Below are 25,740 nucleotides of genomic sequence, written 5' to 3' on the forward strand. Positions count from 1 at the left end.
GGTAGATGTGGAGGGTGAAGGAGAGAGAGGGCGGGTAGATGTGGAGGGTGAAGGAGAGAGAGGGCGGGTAGATGTGGAGGGTGAAGGAGAGAGAGGGCGGGTAGATGTGGAGGGTGAAGGAGAGAGAGCGCAAGAGAGAGAAAGAGATGCAGCAAATGATGTTCTCTCTTTCTGTGTCTTGTACACTATGAAACACCTGACATGGTGTGTGGTAATTTGATTTCACACCATGTCTCCATACTGGGGTATATTCTTCCCAGAGCGGAACCCCTCTGAATATACACTCAACTACAAACCGTTCCGCTAGAGTACGCCCTGGGAAGCTGAGGGGCTAAACAAGCGGCTTATCCTTCCTGTTGGTGTAAAGCTAAAGGCTACGAGGACCAATAGCTGCTGTCAGGTCCTCAGAGAGCTGCCAACTCAAAGCTTTCCCCTTTCACAAGGACGAGAGGAGGACTCCCAAAGCTGTTAGGCACCTCTAATTTCTGGGTTGACATTTTGTCAATATCCTCACACATAGCCTCTCTCTACCAATGTCCTTTTCTCCTCTATTACCATGGTCTGGTCAGTGAGTCCTCAGGCCTCAGCTACGCCCTGAAGGGCAACGATCCAGGTGAAACAAACTGCTTCAAGTAAAATACAGGTCGTATCCCAAATGGCACAGTCAAACGCCTCCTAGCACTTTTATAGTGGCCCTTTGTAGCTCAATTGGTAGAGCATGGTGCTTGTAATGACAGAGTAGCGGGTTTGATTCCTGGGATCACCCATATGTAAAATGCATGCATGCCTAACTGTAATTCGCTTTGCATAAAATTGTCTGCTAAAAGGCATGTATTAAAAAGCATCAATTAACACTAAACTCAGCAACAACAAAAAAACATCCTCTCACTGTCAACTGCGTTTACTTTCAGCAAACTTAACATGTGTAAATATTTGTGTGAACATAACAAGATTCAACAACTGAGACATAAACTGAACAAGTTCCACAGACATGTGACTAACAGAAATGGAATAATGTGTCCCTGAACAAAGGGGGGGGGGTCAAAATCAAAAGTAACAGTCAGTATCTGGTGTGGCCACCAGCTGCATTAAGTACTGCAGTGTATCTCCTCCTCATGGACTGCAACATATTTGCCAGTTCTTGCTGTGAGATGTTACCCCACACTTCCTCCAAGGCACCTGCAAGTTCCCGGACATTTATGGGGGGAATGGCCCTAGCCCTCACCCTCCAATCCAACAGGTCCCAGACGTGCTCAATGGGATTGAGATCCGGGCTCTTCTCTGGCCATGGCAGAACACTGACATTCCTGTCTTGCAGGAAATCACGCAAGGGACAAGCAGTATGGATGGTGGCATTGTCATGCTGGAGGGTCATGTCAGGATGAGCCTGCAGGAAAAGTGCCACATGAGGGAGGAGGATGTCTTCCCTGTAATGCACAAGCTCAGCCCAGACCATGACGGACCCTCCACCTCCAAATCGATCCCGCTCCAGAGTCCAGGCCTCGATGTAACGCTCAGTCCTTTGACGATTAACGCAAACCCGACCATCACCCCTGGTGAGACAAAACTGCGACTCGTCAGCGAAGAGCACTTTTTGCCAGTCCTGTCTGGTTCAGCGACAGCGGGTTTGTGCCCATAGACGTCATTGTTGTCTGAGATGTCTGGTGAGGACCTGCCTTACAACAGGCCTACAAGCCCTCAGTCCAGCCTCTCTCAGCCTATTGTGGACAGTCTGAGCACTGATGGAGGGATTGTGTGTTCCTGGTGTAACTCGGGCAGGTGTTGTTGCCATCCTGTACCTGTCCCGCAGCAGGTGTGATGTTCGCATGTACCAATCCTGTGCTGGTGTTACACGTGGTCTGCCACTGCGAGGACGATCAGCTGTCCGTCCTGTCTCCCTGTAGCGCTTTCTTAGGCGTCTCACAGTACGGACATTGCAATTTATTGCCCTGGCCACATCTGCAGTCCTCATGCCTCCTTGCAGCATGCCTAAGGCACATTCATGCAGATGAGCAGGGACGCTGGGCATCTTTCTTTTGGTGTTTTTCAAAGTCAGTAGAAAGGCCTCTTTAGTGTCCTAAGTTTTCATAACTGTGACCTTAATTGCCTACCGTCTGTAAGCTGTTAGTGTCTTAACGACCTTTCCACAGGTGCATGTTCATGAATTGTTCATGGTTCATTGAACCATGGGAAAGCATGGGAAACAGTGTTTAAACCCTTTACAATGAAGATCTGTGAAGTTATTTAGATTTTTACGAATTATATTTGAAAGACAGGGTCCTGAAAAAGGGACGTTTCTTTTTATGCTAAGTTTATATAAATAGTCACAAATGGAATGTGGCTAGAAACATGTCAGGAACTGAAACAATCCCAACTTAATTTATATTTATATCACAAGCATGTGAACATTTATTAACAGCTAATGATGGAGAGGAGCAAGGAGGAACCCAGAGACCACTGTACTATGCTGGGTGTTTATATCTCAGGGAGAAACCCAGAGACCACTGTACTATGCTGGGTGTTTATATCTCAAGGAGAAACCTAGAGACCACTGTACTATGCTGGGTGTTTATATCTCAAGGAGAAACCTAGAGACCACTGTACTATGCTGGGTGTTTATATCTCAAGGAGAAACCTAGAGACCACTGTACTATGCTGGGTGTTTATATTTCAAGGAGAAACCCAGAGACCACTGTACTATGCTGGGTGTTTATATCTCAAGGAGAAACCTAGAGACCACTGTACTATGCTGGGTGTTTATATCTCAAGGAGAAACCTAGAGACCACTGTACTATGCTGGGTGTTTATATCTCAGGGAGAAACCCAGAGACCACTGTACTATGCTGGGTGTTTATATCTCAAGGAGAAACCTAGAGACCACTGTACTATGCTGGGTGTTTATATCTCAAGGAGAAACCTAGAGACCACTGTACTATGCTGGGTGTTTATATCTCAAGGAGAAACCTAGAGACCACTGTACTATGCTGGGTGTTTATATTTCAAGGAGAAACCCAGAGACCACTGTACTATGCTGGGTGTTTATATCTCAAGGAGAAACCTAGAGACCACTGTACTATGCTGGGTGTTTATATCTCAAGGAGAAACCTAGAGACCACTGTACTATGCTGGGTGTTTATATCTCAAGGAGAAACCTAGAGACCACTGTACTATGCTGGGTGTTTATATTTCAAGGAGAAACCCAGAGACCACTGTACTATGCTGGGTGTTTATATCTCAAGGAGAAACCCTGAGACCACTGTACTATGCTGGGTGTTTATATCTCAAGGAGAAACCCTGAGACCACTGTACTATGCTGGGTGTTTATATCTCAAGGAGAAACCTAGAGACCACTGTACTATGCTGGGTGTTTATATCTCAAGGAGAAACCTAGAGACCACTGTACTATGCTGGGTGTTTATATTTCAAGGAGAAACCCAGAGACCACTGTACTATGCTGGGTGTTTATATCTCAAGGAGAAACCCAGAGACCACTGTACTATGCTGGGTGTTTAAATCTCTGGCTTCAAGTATAAAAAAAATAGATTTTTAGTCTCCTGCTAGTTCAAGACAAACACAAAATATGTGTCACAAATGGCACCCTATTCTCTACATAGTGCACTACTTTTGACCAAAACACCATGGGGTACAGCCCCATCTCAGCCCCAGCCTCAGCCCCAGTCCCAGCCTCAGCCCCAGCCTCAGCCCCAGTCCCAGTCCCAGCCTCAGCCCCAGTCCCAGCCTCAGTCCCACAACAGACAATCTCAAACAAACAAACCATTTATAGAGGATACCTTTATAGAGGATCTGACTCCAGACCTGCTCGTCCACAGGTATACCTACCGCCTGGCTCTCAGGTTTACAGGTATCCTCTATAAATGGCTGATCCTAAGTACTGATGTTGTCGTTTGCGGCGCCAATAAACAGATGGTGATGTTACATCTGAGTGATGTAGTACATGTCCCTGGTGGACTTTGTTTTCTTACACAGCCATTGCTCTTCTGTTGCTCTGTGATAAACCTGCAGAGATCTGCTAGGACATTTAGAGAGGATCCAGAGGTACTGAGAATAATATCTATAGTCAGCAGTCATATCCAGGGGAGAGGAGACTAAATATTTCATAGGTTTTCCAATGCAGAAGGATGAACATTCAGCGGGAAATATTCATTAGATAGCGAGCATTTAACATAATTTTGATAGCGAAATAACTCATTTTGATAAAGGATATCCTTCACTCTCAGACTATGAAAAATGACACGACTTCCTTCATATTGACATATATATATATATATTTATAAATTTAACCAGGCAAGTCAGTTAAGAACAAATTCTTAATAACAATGACGGCCCTGGGCCAATTGTGCGTCGCCCTATGGGACTCCCAATCACGGCCGGATGTGATACAGCCTGGATTCAAAACAGGGACTGTAGTGACGTCTCTTGTACTGAGATGCGGTGCCTTAGACCGCTGCACCACTCGGGAGAGTGGGTACAGTATGTATGTTGTATTTCATGGATTAAGGCTCTGAAAGAAATACAGCAAAAAATAAAACCAGACAAAAATAGATTAAAACATAAACAGACAGAAAAGGAACTGTACTTGGGAGAATGTGTCCTGTATATTATCCAAAATGAGGATGGTGTAATTGTTTTTGAAAACTCCCTCAGGGATATGCTGTTGATTGCTTGTCTCCACAGCTGATTGCGTACGCAATAATCAATGTTGGACCCTTGCTGCGATGACACAAAGAAGGACTGAACGGTAAGTCATCCATATTACATTCAAATTCACCTCAGATTGTGTCTTGGTCAACAGATGGGCAGGTGACTGCAACGTTATTACGGCCCAAGCATATAGACTGAGGTTACATCCCAAAGGACATCCTATCCCTTATATAATGTACTACTTTTGACTAGGGTGCATAGGGCTCTGGTCAAAGTAAGTGCATTATATAGAGAACAGGTTTCCATTTGGGATTCATCCTCAAGTTTTTCATCATATTCTCTGCAATGCTATAAACTGACATCATTCTGAGAGTGTCTGGAATCTTTCCAAGACAACACTTGAGACAGCAACAAAAACTCTCGTTAGGCCTTACAACATTAAAATATCTCTAGCTCTGAAACAAATTAGGGCAAAATACTGACGTTGCCTGTCAAAACAAATGTTACAAACGGCTGAGAACTGAATTAGAACAATATTAAAAGGATCAAACGTGCAAGTAAAGTTATTACAGAAAGTACCCATCGGAGAACTGCATGACCTCTGGTCCTTAGATAGAAATCAATAACATTGTGTAACTAATGAACTCTCTTGAACTAATGTACTTCTGTGTGTTTGCAAAGCCTGAAATATCAGCCACATATTTCCTAGGCCTATTCATGCCTAGATCTGTACGTTTCTATAGTATAACTCTGATTTCTCGGGTACTTTCCACAACTGATTCACACCATGGTGGTCTACATTGGTACTCTGTTCACATACTGTTGGTGGACGACCCACCAAGCCTTGCCATTCAGACATCCATAACTGTTCTCTCCCCTGTGCTCTGTCCTACGTCAAAATGGTTCTCTCCCCTTCGCTGCTATCTCCACAAGTCCCCTGTGCTCTGTCCTACCTCAGAATGGTTATCTCCCCTTCGCTGCTATCTCCACAAGTCCCCTGTGCTCTGTCCTACCTCAGAATGGTTCTCTCCCCTTCGCTGCTATCTGCACAAGTCCCCTGTGCTCTGTCCTACCTCAGAATGGTTCTCTCCCCTTCACTGCTATCTCCACAAGTCCCCTGTGCTCTGTCCTACCTCAGAATGGTTCTCTCCCCTTCGCTGCTATCTCCACAAGTCCCCTGTGCTCTGTCCTACCTCAGAATGGTTCTCTCCCCTTCACTGCTATCTCCACAAGTCCCCTGTGCTCTGTCCTACCTCAGAATGGTTCTCTCCCCTTCACTGCTATCTCCACAAGTCCCCTGTGCTCTGTGCTACCTCAGAATGGTTCTCTCCCCTTCGCTGCTATCTGCACAAGTCCCCTGTGCTCTGTCCTACCTCAGAATGGTTCTCTCCCCTTCGCTGCTATCTCCACAAGTCCCCTGTGCTCTGTCCTACCTCAGAATGGTTCTCTCCCCTTCGCTGCTATCTACACAAGTCCCCTGTGCTCTGTGCTACCTTTTACCTCCACACCTCCACACTTGTCTCCTGTATTGAGTTTTACAACTGTTCCTAGGGGATGTGTCTGCCCTTTAAAATGCTGTCACAGCTAGCCCAGTAACCGCGGCCCTCCTCCCTGTAACCACGGCCCTGTGGGAGCAGGCTGACGAGCCAGGGAAGAGGAAGAGGAAGGGAAGAGGCGAGAGGCCCCTGTAGTATTATAGGTGTCAGGAATGAAATAACACTCTGATCCAAACCGATCTGTGTGTGTCCAACCTCTGTATGACCTCACCCAGAGCAACACCTGTCATCCTCCTCATTTACCTACAGGGAGATCACCCCCTATCTGCTAACACAATGAAAGTCATTCTCCTTCAGCCTCTCCATTCAGCTGACCTTCCAACTGCTTAATAATACCTACACATCTACCGACCTGGCTTCAGGTAATAATAACGTTGGGTTGGGTCGGTATATTAAATGTCGTAGAAAAAGGCTATGACGGCGCTCATACGGAAGATTGACCGCTATTGACTGGTGCTGAAGCTGCCATGGATGTCATGCTGATTTGGCGTTCCAAGATGTTCCTCCAGGCGTTCCCTCTCTTCTGAAACATGTAAATGTCTCCGAACTACTGAGAAGAACCACCGTTTAGCTAAAAGTCTCATGTTTCAAGGTTGTGAACCGTTTCATATTTCCTTTCAATGTGAATCTGCTACATTCCTGTTGACTAAATATGTTATACAATGTTGTTTAGGTTATTATTAGCAATTACAATTGGAAAACAAGTTACATATCTTGTATTTAGCAGGAATAGTATGTCCACCTCAATTATGTCTACAGTATAGTAGACATACAGTGTATTTGCCCAGAATTCCCAAAACAAACTCTCCAGAATGGTTACCCTCTTTCCCCGCCAGGCATAAGGGCTGATATCATACTAGAGACACTGGAGAAACCAACTGTAGTAAATTGCTCTGCTTGTTATCCTGCAGCCAGTGAAGTCCTGCCTGCTTGCCGCCCAGCCAGGGCTCTGATGTGGTTGGTGACTGTGCAGTGAGCTCCTCAGGCTCTGTGAGGCATTGTTAGGGAGACGTCTTGTCCATGGATCCAGTCTAACATTCCCCTGGGTCCTTCCCTGTTCCAGCCCTGCTACTGCTCTGTCCTGCTCAAGCTGAGATTGGGCTCCGGGGTAAAACAGGGCTGTACCTTTTGTCCATCAGCAGATCTAAATTGGATGACCTTAAAAAGGAAATGTTCTGTACCGTATGCACTATAGACCGCAGTATTGTACTGTATTTACTGTACACACTGGCTTTGCAGTGTGGTAAACGAATGGTTTAGGGAACAAGAAAGTCTGTGCGAAAATGGTGCGACAAACAAAAAACATCCAGTCAGCGGCAGTCCTCCGGGTGCAAACAGGTCGTTGATGAGAGAGGTTGAAGGAGAATGGTGTGGTGGTGGCGGTAGTGTAATGGTGTGGGGAATATTTTCCTAGCACACGCTAGGTCCCTTGATACTAATTGAGCAATGTTTGAACACCACACCTTGTAGAATCCATGCCCTGGAGAATTCAGGCTGTTCTGGAGGCAAAGGGGGGTCTGACCCGGTACTAAGTAGGTGTACCTAATAAACCTAATATGGTGTATCGTCACCATGCATTCTAAAGGGCTGCTAGCGTCTATGATGCTCTTACTCTACAGATGAAAGAAGAACTCAAAGGGTCTTGTCTGGTGAACAATATTTCTTAATAATCCATTTTCATATGAAATGATGATTATTTTGTCTGAAAAATAATGTATTTGTTTCTGAGACATTAAAAAGATTACTAGTAAGTCCTGTAAACAGGGAGTGTTTACAAACATATTTACAAATACCCACTGAGAGTAAAAACACATTCTGAGAGTATAAAAAGCAGGCTGGTTGCAATCACCCGACTACACTTTTAACAACACACTGTCATGTTCTAAGAAATTTCAAGAGATATACATGATCATGTAGATGATAAACAACCTACGCTCAAAAAAAAACGTTCTAGGCAGTTCTGAGACTTAAATAAGTCAACAAAAATAAGTAAATAAACTGACTAGTGTGTCTCAGGAGAAAGACGCTGTAAAGTCTGGTAGCCCATTAGTCAGCCTAAGTGAGTGTCTCAAATGACACCCTATTCCATATAGTGCACTACTTTTGCACTACTACCATATGGGCCCTGATCAAACGTAGTGCACTATAATGGGAATAGGGTGCCATTTGGGACGCACTCCATTTCTAACCAGACAACAGATCTCAAAATCTCTTTGAGTCTAGCATCATGCCTCTGGGCAGAACAGAGCCGAGCACACCCCACCAAGCACACACACACCAAACCAAGCACACACACACCCCACCAAGCACACACACAACCCACCCAGCCTCTACATGATGGACTCCATTTGTCTTCTGCCTTAAGCCTCTGTGATTATTCACCACATGGCTGCAGATAGACACCAGGGCTCAGGGCCAGCCTAACCCCAGTGACTCCCTCGCCTCTCTGCAGATCTAACAGGCAGGCAGGCTTTAAGATGTACCCCCCTTTAAGATGTACCCCAACTACATAGAGGACGGGGGGCAGAGACTCTGGCCCTAAGGCACGGGTGTCAAACTCATTCCATGGAGGGACTAGTGTCTTCTGGTTTTTCAATTAAGACCCAGACAACCATGTGAGGGGAGTTCTTTACTAATCAGTTACTAATCAGTTACCTTTACTAATCAAGTCCAAGGAAGGAGCAAAAACCTGCAGACACTCGGCACTGCGTGGAATGAGATTGACACATGGGCCCTAGTCAGTTGCATAACTGAATGCATTCAAAAATATATATCTTCGACATTTAACACAACCCCTCCGCAGGGATATGCCTTTAACAATGTCCACGTCATCAGCGCCCGGGTAGCAGTTGTTGTTGGGGATTAAGTGCCTTGCTCAAGGGCAGTTCGGCAAAAAAAAAAAATTCTGCTGGGGTGTTCGAACCAGCAAACGTTTGGTTACTGGCCCAATGCTCTTAACAGCCAGGCTACCTGCCATCCCAAGAGAGAGAGTGTGTGAGAGATGTAGGCTGCCTGGCCTTGGCGACATATATCCTGACACGGCCACAAAAGAAAACATCAACCATCCCTCCTCACAAAGCATGGGACAGCCTAATATGTTCTTTTTTCTCTCTCTCCTTTACCCCCCTTACAGCTGCCACTAATGCAATTTTTGACATCTTAAGTGCAGCAACAATCAGGCCCTCTTTGAAACTGCCCATGCAAGCAGAACATACAGAATAAAGGCGAGGAGGGAAGATGGTGTGACAACAGCAGGGATGCATCCCAAATGGTGCCCTATTCCCTATTTAGTGTACTACTTTTGAGCAGAGTCTAAAGTAATGCGCTATATAGGGAATATGGTGTCATTTGGGAAGCATCCCTGATGCAGGACCGATAAAAGAGAGAGATGGCAGCAAACAAGCCAACGTGCCATAGCAAAGTCCTTTGACCTTAAGTGACATGGTGAGGGTGATCACTCCCTTGATATGAGAAAATCAATTCTGTGCGTTTAGTTGCAGGGTCTTCTGTTTCTATCAGGGGTTGGAATGGACATTATTTCCCAAACGTTTCATTCTGAACAGAACCATTATTTGTTGGGGTTCCCTTCCACTGCTCCGACTAGCAAAAAATTGTTCTGAACCAGTTCGAACCCCCAAAAAGTACCGGTTTATATTGTTCCTTTCTGTTCCTTTTTAAACATGTGAAATAAAATAAAAATCATTAGATTACGTGACCAATTGGGTTATAGTTGTTTAGGTGCATTGGAGAGACAAGTGACATTTTGTGAGTTGGGAGAGAACGAGACAGGGTGGAGTAGGAGGCTTGACTTGAAGTGCTGGGCATCTTATGACATGTATAATCTGAATTAGGCCCACAGAATTATACCTACAGAGGAGCGGTTTCTATGAAGGAACTTTGAATGTCTTTGAACTTCCGAGAGTTGGCTTAACGTTGCACTAGAGCTAGCTAGCTAGCTAACAAGCTTGTGTTTGCAGAGTGGCACCAGAATTAAAATAAAAACATGGAATATAAATGCCTGGAACATCATTTTAATAACTGGTTCCCATGTTCCAGAACAGTATAGATCACTTTTGTTCCCGGTTCTGATTCTGTTCCTCGAAAAATGTTGGTTCTGTTCCCTGACCCTGTTCCAACCCCTGGTTTGTATTGCATATAGCTATAGGACACCAAACAGCCATGTAGCTGCAGGGTCTTCTGTTGCTGTTACATAGATCCAAACAACCAAACAGCCATTTGGGCTTCATGAGGCAGCAATGGCCTGACACATGAAAATAGGAATAAAAACTATTAGCACAAGGGATCCACTGGTATTAGTCAAACTATGGCATTATGGTTAAAATACTTCATGACAGGACATCAGATTGAGAAGTTACAATAGAAAGACAGCTATCAACATTATTTAGTTCAAAAGCTTGTATCCCCTCAATCTCACTCTGAGCCCCCAAACTGGTTCTTTCATGTTGGCACTAAGTCGTGCACTGTTCATTCCTGGCTGTTCTGGTCGCCCATCCGTATGTTCCATTAGAGTTCAATCTATTAGAGGTTGTTTCATTTCTGTTGGTCATGATGTAAAGGACGTTTCTCTACAGTATCTATAATTCAGAACTATCTCGTTCTCCTTCAGAACTATAATATTCATGACCTCGTTTCTTTTTATGAAATGTTTTTGTATCTCCGTTGATTCTTGGAATTATATCAAAAGTAATTCTAATCCCTAAATGTGAATTGTTCCCCAGCCGATCATTACCGACAGATGGATGCTGTTTTCATAATGACATCCCTATAGTTAGATGGAGATTTCATTTTCAGAAATGTTTTCCTTATTTCTGTTGACCAAATATTTGAGCAGGATGATTTTTTTGTGACGGCCATCGCTTGCAAGACTGAGAGCAGCTAATTATTTTACTGAGCAACATTACAATCCAGCTGTTTTGATAAACATTGATTTAGACTAAAGGTAGGCAAAAGTCTGATCAGCAAGCATGATTTTCAATTTGGAATAGGCTACAGAAGGATGCAGTCTCCTATTTATATTCCGTGTCATTTCCAACAATTGGGATTTGTATTTCTAGGTTAGTATTCCCTATTTTTGTAGGCTATTTCTATAACTCAGATCCAACTCTTTATAACAGCACCATTTTTTAAATTCTAAATTAAATGTACATAATCCTCTAGGCCTACAGAATTCGCCAATACAGCCTGAGATTGGTTTGGATGTGGGTTTGATAGAAAAGTCATTCACGGCTACCACCCGGAGAGTTAATAAAATACTCATAATTGAAGTGAAAAGTTTTCCTGATATTCCTTATACTTATCCATGCCATACACAATCAAGAAATCGGCAGCCTTTCAACATTAGGAAATGCAATATTTTCTGCAGATAAGCCTGGCGCTATCAGTCTAGCATCTCAATGAGTCACACATCTTACATCACACTTGACTCGAGTCATTCAACATTAGGTAACAAACTGTTATTTTAAATAAAGAAAATACCCAAATAAAATAGCAAAGCAGCCTACTAAATATGCCAAGCCTAAATTGAATAGCCTAAATAAACGAGTACATTTAATAAATAAAACAATTCAATTAAATAGCTCAGGTCCTGAAAATATGGGTGACCTTTTCCCCTCCGTATCCACAATGTGCATCAATGAGGCGAATACAGACGATTTGCCTGTCGGTTTTTCCACCCTGTGCTCTCTTTCATTCCGTTTCTTCTTCACTTCAGTTGGGAACAACTCCATTTTTCAGAAACTTACCTTATACAGACTATCATTCTTTTCTGCTGCATCCTCCTCCTTGCCCACAACAAGAAGGCATGTTGCCCATTTCACCCCGCATCATGTGAAGTGCGCAGTAGCTGGTTTTCATGAAGCAAATATGTCGTTTTGTCACACAATGATATTGACATATTTGCTTTGATGAAAGGGGTCCGACCCCCTGACAATAATTTAAGAGAACAAACTGTAAATATAAAATGTTATTGAGTGCAATTTGCATTTCTGTTGTTTAGGAACTAATCTCTTCAAATATAATTTCAGATCTGGTGTGTATTTCACAAATGTTCACACAGATTCCAAGCCCGTGGCCAACGAGCAGGATCCGACCCGATTTGTGAAGACCTCTAGTTCACATGCTGTTACTTGGAGAACTACCATGCTAACATGCTGATGTATAAGTATGCTAATGGAGAACTAGCATGCTAATCTGATATGTAGGTGCACAAGCTGCTAATGGAGAACTAGCATGCTAACAGGTTAATCTGATGTAAAGCATTGATGCAATATACTGCCAACAACCTCTGACAAACTGAATGTATTTTTTATTAAGACAAATCCTTATAGGGTCCACTTGTGTTGCCCACCCATGTGCTCTAACCCCGTATTGAACTAATAAAGAATAAGGGTGTACACCAATAATATGTACTATATCTACAGTTTTGTTTTGCTAAAACACGGGTTAGGATGACAAGGAGACCCGGAGAATACATTTAGGTACAGCCCTGAGAAACAGGAAACGGACTCTTACTTCTGTCCTTGATTGCTGTAACTAGTGTCGTAGGAGTCATAACCCTGGTCATCGTAAGCTGTCCCGTATCCATCATCATATTCCTGGAGATAGAAAGAGAGGATAAAATGCATAAAGAACATTTATTAACATCACCACAATTGCATTATTCTGCGCTCTGCTACCACCTATGAAAAGATTTGAGGATAAATCAGAAGAGGAAGATGAAATCCCTTGTCTGCCATGAGACTGGTCAGTCAGTCCAGGTCACTTCATTTGGTCATAACATATGTGTGTGCTTCTACCTATAGTTAGAACTGTACTACCTACTTTAGAACTGTACTATTCATCAACCATGCTGTAAACCTCTGTTAATTCCTGGAAGTATGTCAAAAGCAATTCTTCAGATCCCTAAATGTGAATTGTTCCCCAACCGATCATTACCAACAGCTGGATACAGCTGTAATCAATTAAATAAAGATCAGCACAGATGTACAGATGTAGGATCTTAATGTAACCACTCTTTTGTTGCTGAGAGTTTTCCTGCAAAGCAGGAAATTCACATTTGCAGCATATCCAAGGTTTAAAAAGGCTTCTAAAGTTTGTCATTTCCACTTTAAAATATCAGACTTGATTTGCCCTAATGAAAAATGTATCAACCCTACACAAAATAATGAATTATAATCCACATGATAATTCACATTTCCCGTTGCTGCATGATTATTTTCCTGCCGTAGCAAACTGTCTCAAATTATGATCCTACATCAGTATTATTCTGTCATTTCAAATGTATTTAATGTGTAAATGTTTATTTTATGCATTTGTTAACTGTCATTGATCTGAAGACACCACCCCACACATAGATTTTTCTACCGTTTCAAACTACTCTGACATCGAAAATATTTACTGATCTCAAATCAGATACATTATTTCTCAATTGTGAACATAGGAGAAGGATAGTGGATGTACCACTGTTCCATGTAGCTCTATCCTTGTGTATATGTGTGTATGTGTGTACGTGTACGCGTGTGTATGAGTCCATTTCATCACCATCTGCTTGTGCTCCAGCAATACCACCTCTCCTCCCCCTACTCATCCCCTTCAACACCCCCAGCCCCCTAGCCCCCTGCCTAGAGGAACATCAAAGGGCGCACAGCCGCACCCATCCTAATTTGGGATAAATGGGACTTATGTTCCACAAAGATGTGGACCCCTCATGACACATCCCTCACTCCCCCCAACCCCCCAACCCTCCACCACTAATTCCATCTGGGTGATTTGCATGCATGAACTGTGAGCATTACAGTGAGAGAGAATGTGTGCGAGAGAGAGACAACATACTCATCATCATCTCCATTCTCCATGTTATTATGAAGGCCGCTAATGCGTGATTAGAAACATGCTTCTGCCAAATGACACTATTTGAATCCACTCTTTTATCTTTAATCCCGAGGAAGCTAACTTACTAACTAATTGTGTACGATGATGGAAAAGAAAGTTAATCAAAGTTGGGCTGGTGCTGTGGCTGTGTGAATCTGTATCCGTCCCAAATGGCACCTTATTCCTTCCTAAGCAGTGCACTATATGGGGTATAGGGTGCCAATTGGGAGGTACGCTCTGTTACAAATAGAGTTCCCTGGCCTCTGGCTTCCTAATCACCACAGTATCAACATCATTATTACCATGTTAGATCACTGGTGTGTCATGTGGTTTGTTGGTGGATGGTGTATTATTGACTGTCATTATATAATGTTTGAATGTGGCATCAAAAGGCATATTTTATCCTATAAATATGATACATAGCGATATAATATATGATTCAAATTTGAAATTTCATTCCAAAATGCTTTATATACATTTTTAGAAATATTGGTATTTAGCTTTAATTCTTTAAAGAAATTATTGGTGTGTTTGTTCTCTATTTAATCATGGCATGGGGTTGTACAATGACAGACATGTACTGTACAGTGCCTTCGGAAAATATTCAGACCACTTCTCTTTTTCCACATTTTGTCACGTTACAGCCTTATTCTAAAATTGATTAAATTCCTTTTTTTCCTCATCAGGTTTTTACATAAGTATTCATGAGACTCGAAATTGATCTCAGGTGCATCCTGTTTCCATTGATCATCCTTGAGATGTTTCTACAACTTCATTGGAGTCCACCTGTGGTAAATTCAATGGATGGCACATGATTTAGAAAGGCACACCTGTCTATATAAGGTTGACAGTGCATGTCACAGCAAAAACCAAGCCATGAGGACGAAGGAATTGTCCGTAGAGCTCAAAGACATCAGAACCTACAGTGAAGCATGGTGGTGGCAGCATCGTGCTGTGGGGATGTTTTTTTTATTGGCAGGGACTGGGAGACTAGTCAGGAACAAGTAAAAGATTAACAAAGCATAGTAAAGAGAGATCCTTGATGAAAGCCTGCTCCAGAGCACTCAGGACCTCAGACTGAGGACAAAGATTCAATAGGACAATGACCCTAAGCACACAGACAACGTAGGAGTGGCTTTGGAACATGTCTCTGAATGTCCTAGAATGTCCTAGAGTGGCCCAGCCAGAGCCCGGACTTGAACCCAATCGAACATCTCTGGAGAGACTTGAAAATAGCTTTGCAGCAACATTCCGACAGAGCGTTAGAGGATCTGCAGAGAACAATGGAAGAAACTCTGTGCCAAGCTTGTAGCATCATACCCTAGAAGACTCAATGCTGTAATTGCTGCCAAAAGTTAAGATAGCCCCCTTTTTTCCAATTTTCTCCTAAATGACATACCCAAATCTAACTGCCTGTAGCTCAGGCCCTAATGCAAGGATATGTATATTCTTCAAACCATTTGAAAGGAAACACTTTGAAGTTTGTGGAAATGTGAACTGAATGTAGGAGAATATAACACAATAGATCTGGTAGGAAAAAAAATAATAATAATTCTACCACCATCTTTGAATTTCAAGAGAATTCTGATGGTGTACACAAGATGGAAGCAGTGTATGTGCAACGTTTCAGACGGACAACTTGAAGTATGAGCGAGCTACAGGACATTTAGTGTGAAGTCACCCAGGTACTTTTGGGCAAATCGTAAAAGTGTCACACTCTGACCATAGTTTGCGTTGTTTGTTTCTATGTTTTGTTTGGTCAGGGTGTGATATGAGTGGGCATTCTATGCTGTATGTCTAGTTTGTCTGTTTCTATGTGTTTGGCCTGATATGGTTCTCAATCAGAGGCAGGTGTTAGTCGTTGTCTCTGATTGGTAACCATATTTAGGTAGCCTGTTTTGTATAGTGGGGTGTGGGTGATTGTTTCCTGTTTCCAGTGTTCCTGTGTTGGTATTCACGTTATGGGACTGTTTCGTCTTCGTTCTTTTTTGTCTGTTCATTGTTTTTGTATGTTGTTTAAGTATCCCATTAAAAAATGGATAATCATCACGCTGCATTTTGGTCCTCCTCTCTTTCTAACGAAGACAATCATTACAGAATCACCCACCACCAAAGGACCAAGCAGCGTGGTAACGGGCAGCAGCAGGAGAGGCAGCGATATCAGGACTCCTGGACATGGGAACGAGATCTGGACTATGTCACTACTTGGGAGGAGATAGACAGGTGGTCGGTCGACCCAGGGAGAGTGCCGGAGCCCGCCTGGGATTCTCTGGAGCAGTGTGAGGAGGGATACCGGCGTATGGAGTTGGCACGACGATCAAGGAAGCCCGAGAGGCAGCCCCAAAAATGTATTGGGGGGGGGGGGCACACGGGGAGTGTGGCTAAGGCAGGTAGGAGACCTGCGCCAACTCCCCGCGCTTACCGTGGAGAGAGAGGGCATCGTACTGGTCAGGCACCATGTTATGCCCATGTTCTGAATTCTGTCACGGTACATTTCAAAAGTGCTAAACAAATAGTTATACTGACTGTGTCCATCCTAACTCATTAATATCTTAATCGAAATTACAGATTGCCTCTTATCCGCTTGTCATCCCCTTATGCCATAGTTTGTACATCTTAAATGTCATTAGAATCCACATTTATTTAAGCAAGTCAGCCTTAACAGTGATGTTTTTTTTAAAGGCAGGAAATGTTGCTGAATGAACTGTTTCGCTGCCAGACAATGCTCCACTGATAGCCAGGTGTAGCAGTGGTAAGATTGTGGGACTGCTGTTGGGACAGCTTTAGGTAGGCCATTTGTGGGCACCGTTTGTCACCGTTATAGAGCAATTAATGTATATTTTAGTGTTGTGTAGTGTCGTGCGTTATGTGCAGTTTAATATATGTCTCATCAGGCTCAGATAGCTTCAGGTTGGAATGTTCATGCTGATCAAAGCTCAAATCCAGTGATTTATTCTCGGGGTGGAACAATTGTAAAATACCAGGAAAATATTCAACCCCAGTACAGAGATGAGGTAGTCATTCAAAGATTATGTTAAATACTATTATTGCAAAAATATCATGTTAAACACTATTACTGAGTCCATGCATCTTACGTGACTTGTTAAGCAAAATGTTTGCCATGACGAAAGGGTTGAATACTTATTGACTCAATACATTTTAGCTTTTCTTTTTTATTCATTTGTAAAAATGGCAAAAATCATAATTCCACTTCGATATTACAGCTACTGTGTGTAGGCCAGAGACAAAAAAAATCTGAATTTAATCCATTTTAAAAACAGGCTGTAACACAATAAAATGTGGAAATGTGAACAAAGTAAAGTGGTGTGAATACTTTCTGACAGCATCCATCAGTCTATTAATATTAAATTATAGAAAATCTCAGCAAAATGGTAAAAAGTAAAACCATGTAGCTGTGGCTGATCAAGTATGCATACAGTAGCTAGCCTCACTTATCAAATAAATTAGTCTCAGTTGAGTATGAAAAGCGAGAAGGAGATGATCCTAGATCGGAGAGAGAACACAGTTTTTGTTCAAGCGGAAGAGAGTCAGCCCAGAAATAAAAATCATTTTCTAGTCCATAAATAATGAAACAGTGGAAAATCTTCACAGCAACTTGATTCACTAATCCAGTTCAAGAATCTATACAAATATGATTCGTATCTGAAATACATGCCTGCACGATGAGCGCATGATACATGATACAATGACACAGAAAAGTTATTGTCCATATCGTCTCTTGATTAGTCAGTTGCAACAACATTGAGAAAACAAATACTGTGCAACATGCTTAATGAATAGCATTTACAGTATATTCACATAATGAATAACATTATGGAATCATCTCTTTCTCTGTCAGACACAGTAATAAGGTCATTGCTGAGGAATCCTCGTGTTCTACTCCGTTCCGTAGATCCATTTTTAAATATGTCCTCTCGGCATTCCATTACTAATCTTAATATGTCCTGTCCCCATGTAGCTGATCATAACATGGTTTTGGTTATAATGTAATCTGATTACGACTGAAACTAAATGGATCTATAGAGCAGACAAACCCAAGCACTTGTTTTTTTCCATAACATGTGTAGCATGTCAGAGAAATATGCAACAACAACAAAAAGTGAACTCTGTAACTTCGTAAGGTGCTGGGGGTCAAGCAGACAGGTCTGGAGGTCATTTATGACAAGAGAGCCCTCACAAAAGGCGCACAAGTTATTGATGCACCCCAGACATCCTTTTTACCAGGAGTTTGAGCTCTACCTCTTAAGTATAGCTTTACAGGGCACTGGGGCACAAAAGGAGTAGAACAAGACAATCCTTTGTCCGAGTGGAATGAAACCCAACCACCAGTAGGATAAGAAGGCTGGTACCATTAACACTGTAGTTGACCGTGTACTGATGTGTATAGTGTGCAGATTAATCCTTGATCTCTCAGGAACTGCACCTTTTCTACCTGCATTTATTGTCAGTACATGTCTATGCCTGATTATGCGTTTTCATACACTAAGTGTACAAAACAATAAGAACACCTGCTCTTTCCATGACATAGACTGACAAGGTGAATCCAAATTAATGCTATGATCCCTGCAGATGAAAGGAGGAGACCGGTTAAAGAAGGATTTTTACACTCACAAGACTCCATGTTACACAATAAATGATTGTTTTGTTCGATAAAGTCCCTCTTTATGTCCAAAAACCTCAGTTTTGTTGGTGCATTTTGTTCAGTAATCCATTGGCACAAAGCACGGTCACAGCAGGCAGACGAAAAATCCATAAAGTACCATAAAAGTTTGTAGAAACATGTCAAACGATGTTTATAATCAGTCCTCAGGTTGTTTTTGTCATAAATAATCAATAATATTTCAACCAGACAATATCTCCGTCAATAGAAAAGGAAAAACAAGAAAGGCGCACTCCTGGTCACGTGCAGAAAACATCTCTGGAAATGTCCACTGTCCACTCATTGAAAGTGGTGTTTCTCCCTCATTTTTCAGAGTAAAAGCCTGAAACAATTCCTAAAGACTGGCCACATGTCGTGGAAGACATAGGGATCGTGAACTGGGTCATAAGTCTTTGTATGGTGGATAGGCTTTCAATGGAAAAACAGCCATTTCAAAATAATAGCATTTCCTGGATGGATTTTCCTCAGGTTTTCACCTGCCATATCAGTTCTGTTATACTCACAGACATTATTTTAACAGTTTTGGAACTTTAGAGTGTTTTCTATCCAATACTACCATGCTAATGCATATCCTAGCTTCTGGGCCTGAATAACAGGCAGTTTACATAGGGCACCATATTCATCCAAACTACTCAATACTGCACCCGTTCCCAGAAAGGTTTTAAGTCTTGAGACAATTGAGACCTGGATTGTGTGTGTGCTTCTCAGAGGGTGAATGGGCAAGACAAACAATTTGAGTGCCTTTGAATGGGGTTTGGTAGTACAGTTGCCAGGCGCACCAGTTTGTGTCAAGAACTGCAACACTGCTGTGTTTTTCATGATCGCTTTCGACACCAAATGTACTGAATACACTGAGTGTGCAAAACATTAAGAACACCTTCCTAATATTGGGTCCATGCCCCGACTATTTGAGGCTGTTCTGAGGGCAAAAAGGTTGGGTTGACTCAATATTAGGAAGGTGTTCTTGCACACTCAGTGTATTCAGTACATTTGGAAAGTATTCAGACCCCTTGACTTTTTGCACATTTTGTTATGTTACAGCCTTATTCTAAAATGGATTAAATAGTTTTTCCCTCTCTCATAAATCTAGACACAATTCCCCATAATGATGAAACAAAAACAGGTTTTTATAAATTTTTGCAAATGTATAAAAAAAATAAAAAATTATGTATCATATTTACATGATTCAGAACCTTTACTCAGTAATTTGTTGAAGCTCCTTCAACAGCGATTACAGCCTCGAGACTTCTTGGGTATGACGCTACAAGCTTGGTACACCTGTATTTGGGGAGTTTCTGCCAGTCTTCTCTGCAGATCACCTCAAGCTCTGTCAGGTTGGATGGGGAGGTATTTTTAGGTCTCTCCAGAGATGTTTGGCTAAGTTCAAGTCCAGGCTCTGGCTGGACCACTCAAGGACATTCAGAGACTTGTCCCAAAGCCACTCCTGCGTTGTTTTCGCTGTGTGCTTGGCGTCGTTGTCCTGTTGAAAGATAAACATTTGCCCCAGTCATGAGGTCCTGAGCGTTCTGGAGCAGGTTTTCATCAAGGATCTCTCTGTACTTTGCTCCATTCATCTTTCCCTCGATCCTGACTAGTCTCCCAGTCTCTGCTGCTGAAAAACACCACCATGCTCCACCGTAGGGATGGTGCCTGGTTTCCTCCAGACGTGACACTTGGCATTTAGGTCAAAGAGCTCAATCTTGGTTTCATCAGACTAGAGAATCTTATTTCTCATGGTCTGAGAGTCCTTTAGGTGCCTTTTACTGAGGAGTGGCTTCCGTCTGGCCATTTTATCATAAAGGCCTGATTTGTAGAGTGCTACAGAGACGGTTGTCCTTCTGGAAGGTTCTCCCATCCCCACAGAGGAACTCTGGAGCTCTCTCAGAGTGACCATCGGGTTCTTGGTCACCTCCCTGACCAAGGCCCTTCTCCCCTGATTGCTCAGTTTGGCCGGGCAGCCAGCTCTAGGAAGAGTCTAGGTGGTTCCAAACTTCTTCCATTTAAGAATGACGGAGGCCACTGTGTTCTTAGGGACCTTCAATGCTGCAAAGAAATGTTGGTACCCTTCCCCAAATCTGTGCCTCGACGCAATCCTGTCTTGGAACTCTACAGACAATTCCTTGGATCTCATGGCTTGGTTTTTGCTCTGACATGCACTGTCAACTGTGGGACCTTATATAGACTGGTGTCTGCATTTCCAAATCACGTCCAATCAATTGATTGTACCAAAGGTGGACTTCAATGAATTTGTAAAAAAACATCTCAAGGAAGATCAATGGAAACAGGATGCACCTGAGCTCAATTCCAAGTCTCATAGGAAAGATATTTCTGTTTTTTATTTGTAATACATTTGCAACCATTAAAAGAAAAACAGTTTTTGCTTTGTCTGTATATATTTTTTAAATCCGTTTTAAAATAAGGCTGTAACTTAACAAAATGTGGATAAAAGGAAAGGGTCTGAATACTTTCCGAATGCACTGAATATACTGTACTGCAACCAAGATTTCCCCACAGGGATGATAAAGGCATTATCTTATCTTTAACATAACCATGGATGACAGACATGTTAGTAATACAAGCCCTTAGCGGGAAGGCTACATGTATGGTTGACAATCTATTTGAAGGCTACTGTCCCTTACCATGTAATGGCGCTTTAATTCCTCTCTCTCAGACCCAACTTTATCAGGGTGCTGTCCTTCCTCATCTCAGTGTTGTTACTCCGTGGTGTTCAGTGCCACTTTAAATCCACATTAGAGCCTAACAATGTCATGTTATTGTCGTTTAACTTACCAGCTCCAGTGAGTTTAGGGGAGAACTGAACCAAGAACATGACTGTTTTACTAAGCATGCTCGCAGGTTAGCAACAACTTTTATTATGTTAGCTGGACTTTTCTTTAGAGAGATGGGCCTTTGGCAAATTTGAACGGCTTTTCAGTCAGAAACTTTATTGCGATTGGTAATGGTAGTCACATACCTTTGTTTCACCTCTTGCAAAGCACTGATAGTCTGAATAAAATGTGCTTGAGGGAGAAATGAGGGCATACACACAAACAGCACTAATACAAGATGGCTACATTTCCAAGTTCAAACAGGATTAACATGTCAGAAAGGGATGGATGGAGCAGAGACAGAGGGGAACAGACAGAGAAAGGGAGCAGAAGAGAAGACAGAGATAGAGACAGCAGACAGAGAAAGCAAATCGAGAGAGCGAGAGGGCGAGAGCAGAGAAACAGCTCCTAAGTGAGTCTTTCATTTGTATGCCAGAGGAGGGCTGAGATGCATGTTGTTAAAAGATAAGGGTTGCCCTCATAGGCCAAAGAGACTAATAGAGGCTCTGGAACTGCATGTTCCAACAACAGTATCACAGACGCTTTACTGTGCTCTACAATACACCCGCTGGATCAGAGGAACAGATAGGGAAGGATGCTGCTGAAATACAGAGGGGAGGTTTGGAGTCTCACACCGCCATAGCATCTCCATGAGAGTTAGACATTATACACCCATTATGTTCATCGGCATTTCAAGTGGGATTTATGCCACTTTGAACCTACAATGAGTGTACAAAATATTAGGAACACTTTTCTAATATTGAGCCTCACCCCCCTTTCCCCCCTTTTGCCCTCAGAACAGCCTTAATTCGTCAGGGCAAGGCGTCAAAAGTGTTCCACAGGGATGCTGGCCCATGTTGACTCCAATGCTTCCCACAGTTGTGTCAAGTTGCCTGAATGTCCTTTGGGTGGTGGACCCACAAAGGAAACTGTTGAGTGTGAAAAACCCAGCAGTGTTGCAGTTCTTGTCAAACTCAAACTGTTGCGCATAGCACCGACTACCATACGCCGTTCAAAGGCACTTAAATCTTTTGTCTTGCCCATTCACCCTTTGAATGACACACATACAAAACCCATGTCTCAATTTGGGCTCCCGAATGGCGCAGCAGTCTAAGGCACTGCATCTCAGTGCTAGAGGTGTCACTACAGACACCCTTGGTTTGAATCCAGGCTGTATCACAACCGACTGTGATTGGGATTCCTATAGGGCGGCGCACAATTGTCCCAGCGTCGTCCGGGATTGGCTGGTGTAGGCCGTCTTTGTAAATAAGAATTTGTTCTTAACTGACATGTCTTGTTAAATAAAGGTTAAATAAAAAATGTAAATAAATGAAAAATAAAATAATTCTCTCAAGGCTTAAAAATCCTTCGGTCTCCTCCCCTTCATCTATACTGATTGAAGTGAAGTTAAGAGGTGACATCAATAAGGGATCTGTACCGGCTGTTGGAAGGAGAGGACCAAGGTGCAGCGTGGTCCTCTCCTTCCAACAGCCATTACAGAATCACCCACCAAGAAAGGACCAAGCAGCGTGGTAACCAGGAGCAGAGGGTTCTGGACTATATATTAGATACTAGATATTGGACGGCAAGGGACCCTGGGCACAGGCTGGGGAATATCGCCGCCCCAAGGCAGAGCTGGAGGCAGCGAAAGATGAGCGGCGGATCCAGGTTCTCCCGCCTGTCTGGAGCTGCCAGAGCCACCCGTCTGTCAGGAGCTGCCAGAGCCGCCCGTCTGTCAGGAGCTGCCAGAGCTGCCCATCTGTCAGGAGCTGCCAGAGCCACCCGTCTGTCAGGAGCTGCCAGAGCCGCCCATCTGTCAAGAGCTGCCAGAGCCGCCCGTCAGTCAGGAGCTGCCGGAGTCGCCATTCAGTCAGGAGCTGCTGGAGTCTCCCGTCTATTCGGGGCCCGCTACAAGGGTCCCCAGTCCGAGGTCAGCGGCAAGGGTCGCCGCTCTGAAGGCGCCACTTAAGGGGGCCAAGACTATGGTGGAGTGGGGTCCACATCCTGCGCCAGAGCCGCCACCGCGGACAGATGCCCACACAGACCTGTCCAGCCGGAGTCCTCGGACAGTCACGTCCTGACCTTAGTTCCTTTTTATGTCTCTTTTTATGTATCTTTCAGTTTGGTCAGAGCGTTAGTTGGCATGGGCATTCTATGTTTTGTGTTATATGTGTTATATCTCTGTGTTTGGCCTGGTATGGTTCCCAATCAGAGGCAGCTGGCAATCGTTGTCTCTGATTGAAAACCATACTTAGGTAGCCTGTTTTCCTATTTTGAGTGGTGGGTGATTATTTTCTGTTGTGTGTCTGCACCAGCCAGAACTGTTTCGGTCGTTCGCTTTGTTATTTTTGTTATTTCTGTGTTCATTAAATAAATATGGACACATACCACGCTGCACCTTGGTCCTCTCCTTCCAACAGCCGTTACAGGATCATAGCTTTCACCTGGATTCACCTGGTCAGTCTACGTCATGGAAAGATGTTTTGTACACTCATTGTATATTTAAAAACAAATAAATGTCATGGTTAAGCTATACAGTACAGATGTAGGATCTTAAATTGATCACCCTGTTGCAGGAAATGTTAAACTTGTAGTGTATATGAGGTTTAAAAATACTAATTTCCCATTTCCAAATATCAGACTCGATTTTCCCTTACAAAAAATGTTTAAACCCCAACAAAAATGTATAAGAATTATAATCGACATAATAATTAACATTTTCCTGCTGTCGCGAACTGGCTCAAATGAATACCCTACCCTACCTGCATGAACAACTTTTTCTCATGATCATTATGTCACAGCCATCTGTTTTATAACAGAAATGTCTACTTTTGAAACCTGTTTTTGGTGTGCTTTGTAAGGAAAGCGTGCATGCTCTGCCCACGACATTATGTTATGAAAATCACTGTCACCAATCCAGAGAATAAAGCCAATATAATGCAAAGTGATAAACCTTTTCATGGAGCAATATAATGTTTGTATTGTATGTAACCTGTACTTATACACATTATACTGTATTCAGGAGCATTACACTGTTGTCAGCTACAATATCACACTTGTCTTCTCTTTACAGTGTCAGCATGAAGGGTGTAGTCTAGCTTCAAACACATGCACACACCCTGGCTCCTAACATACAGCATAGAGGAGAATAGTCTGGGGGAATTATCATAAACAAGACTAACCCACTTGTATTGCGCAACACACACACACACACACACACACACACACACACACACACTGCTCTGCCCCTCACCACCCAAAAGGATCATGCTGTTTGTTTATCTTATTCTACCAGATGTGGTTTTTAGCCATTCTGTTGGTTGTACAGCGCCTTCAGAAAGTAGTCACTTTTTCCACATTTTGTTGTTACAAAGTGGGATTAAAATATATTTAATTGTAATTTTTTTGTCTAATGATCTACACAAAGTGGAATAATTATTTTCTTGTGTTTTTTTTAAGAATGGAAAATAAAACACTGTATCTTGATTAGATAAGTAATCAACCCCCTGAGTCAATACATGTATACCTGTGAGTCTTTCTGGGTAAGTCTCTAAGAACTTTGCACACCTTGATTGTACAATATTTGCCTATTATTATTTTTAAAATTCTTCAAGCTTCGTCAAGTTGGTTGTTGATCATTGCGAGACAGTCATTTCAAGTCTTGCCATAGATTTTCAAGCTGATTTAAGTTAAAACTGTGACTAGGCCACAGGAACATTCCATGTTGTTTTGGTAAGCAACTCCAGTGTATATTTGGCCTTGTGTTTTAGGTTATTGTCCTGCTGAAAGGTGAACTTGTCTCCCAGTGTCTGTTGGAAAGCAGACTGAACCAAGTTTTCCTTTAGGATTTGTATCCTAAAAAAAACTCCCTAGTCTTTGCCGACCGACAAGCATACCCATAACATTACGCAGGCCCCACCATTCTCAAAAATAGGAAGAGTTGGACTCAGTGATGTGTTGAGTTGGATTGGCCCCAAATATAACACTTTGCATTCAGGACAAAAAGTTAATTAATATGTAAACTTTGGCAGCATTACTTTAGTGTCTTATTGCAAACAGGATGCATGTTTCACTCTGTCATTTATGGGAATTCCCTCATGGGGAAATCCCTGACCAGTTTCCT

General features: G+C 42.7%; 1 protein-coding gene across 2 annotated transcripts in view; it reads right to left on the reverse strand.

Annotated features, from left to right (window-relative positions):
• LOC112264643 (KH domain-containing, RNA-binding, signal transduction-associated protein 3-like) overlaps nt 1-25,740 on the reverse strand; it is a 155,469-nt gene that overhangs the window by 6,897 nt on the left and 122,832 nt on the right. For both annotated transcript variants that reach the window (XM_042295500.1, XM_042295501.1), the window contains exon 7: nt 12,750-12,832. In XM_042295500.1, the coding sequence (XP_042151434.1) occupies nt 12,750-12,832 (83 nt within the window). The remainder of the gene's footprint in view (nt 1-12,749; nt 12,833-25,740) is intronic.

The sequence above is a fragment of the Oncorhynchus tshawytscha genome, linkage group LG13 (assembly GCF_018296145.1).
Source record: "Oncorhynchus tshawytscha isolate Ot180627B linkage group LG13, Otsh_v2.0, whole genome shotgun sequence".
NCBI classification, from domain to species: domain Eukaryota; kingdom Metazoa; phylum Chordata; class Actinopteri; order Salmoniformes; family Salmonidae; genus Oncorhynchus; species Oncorhynchus tshawytscha.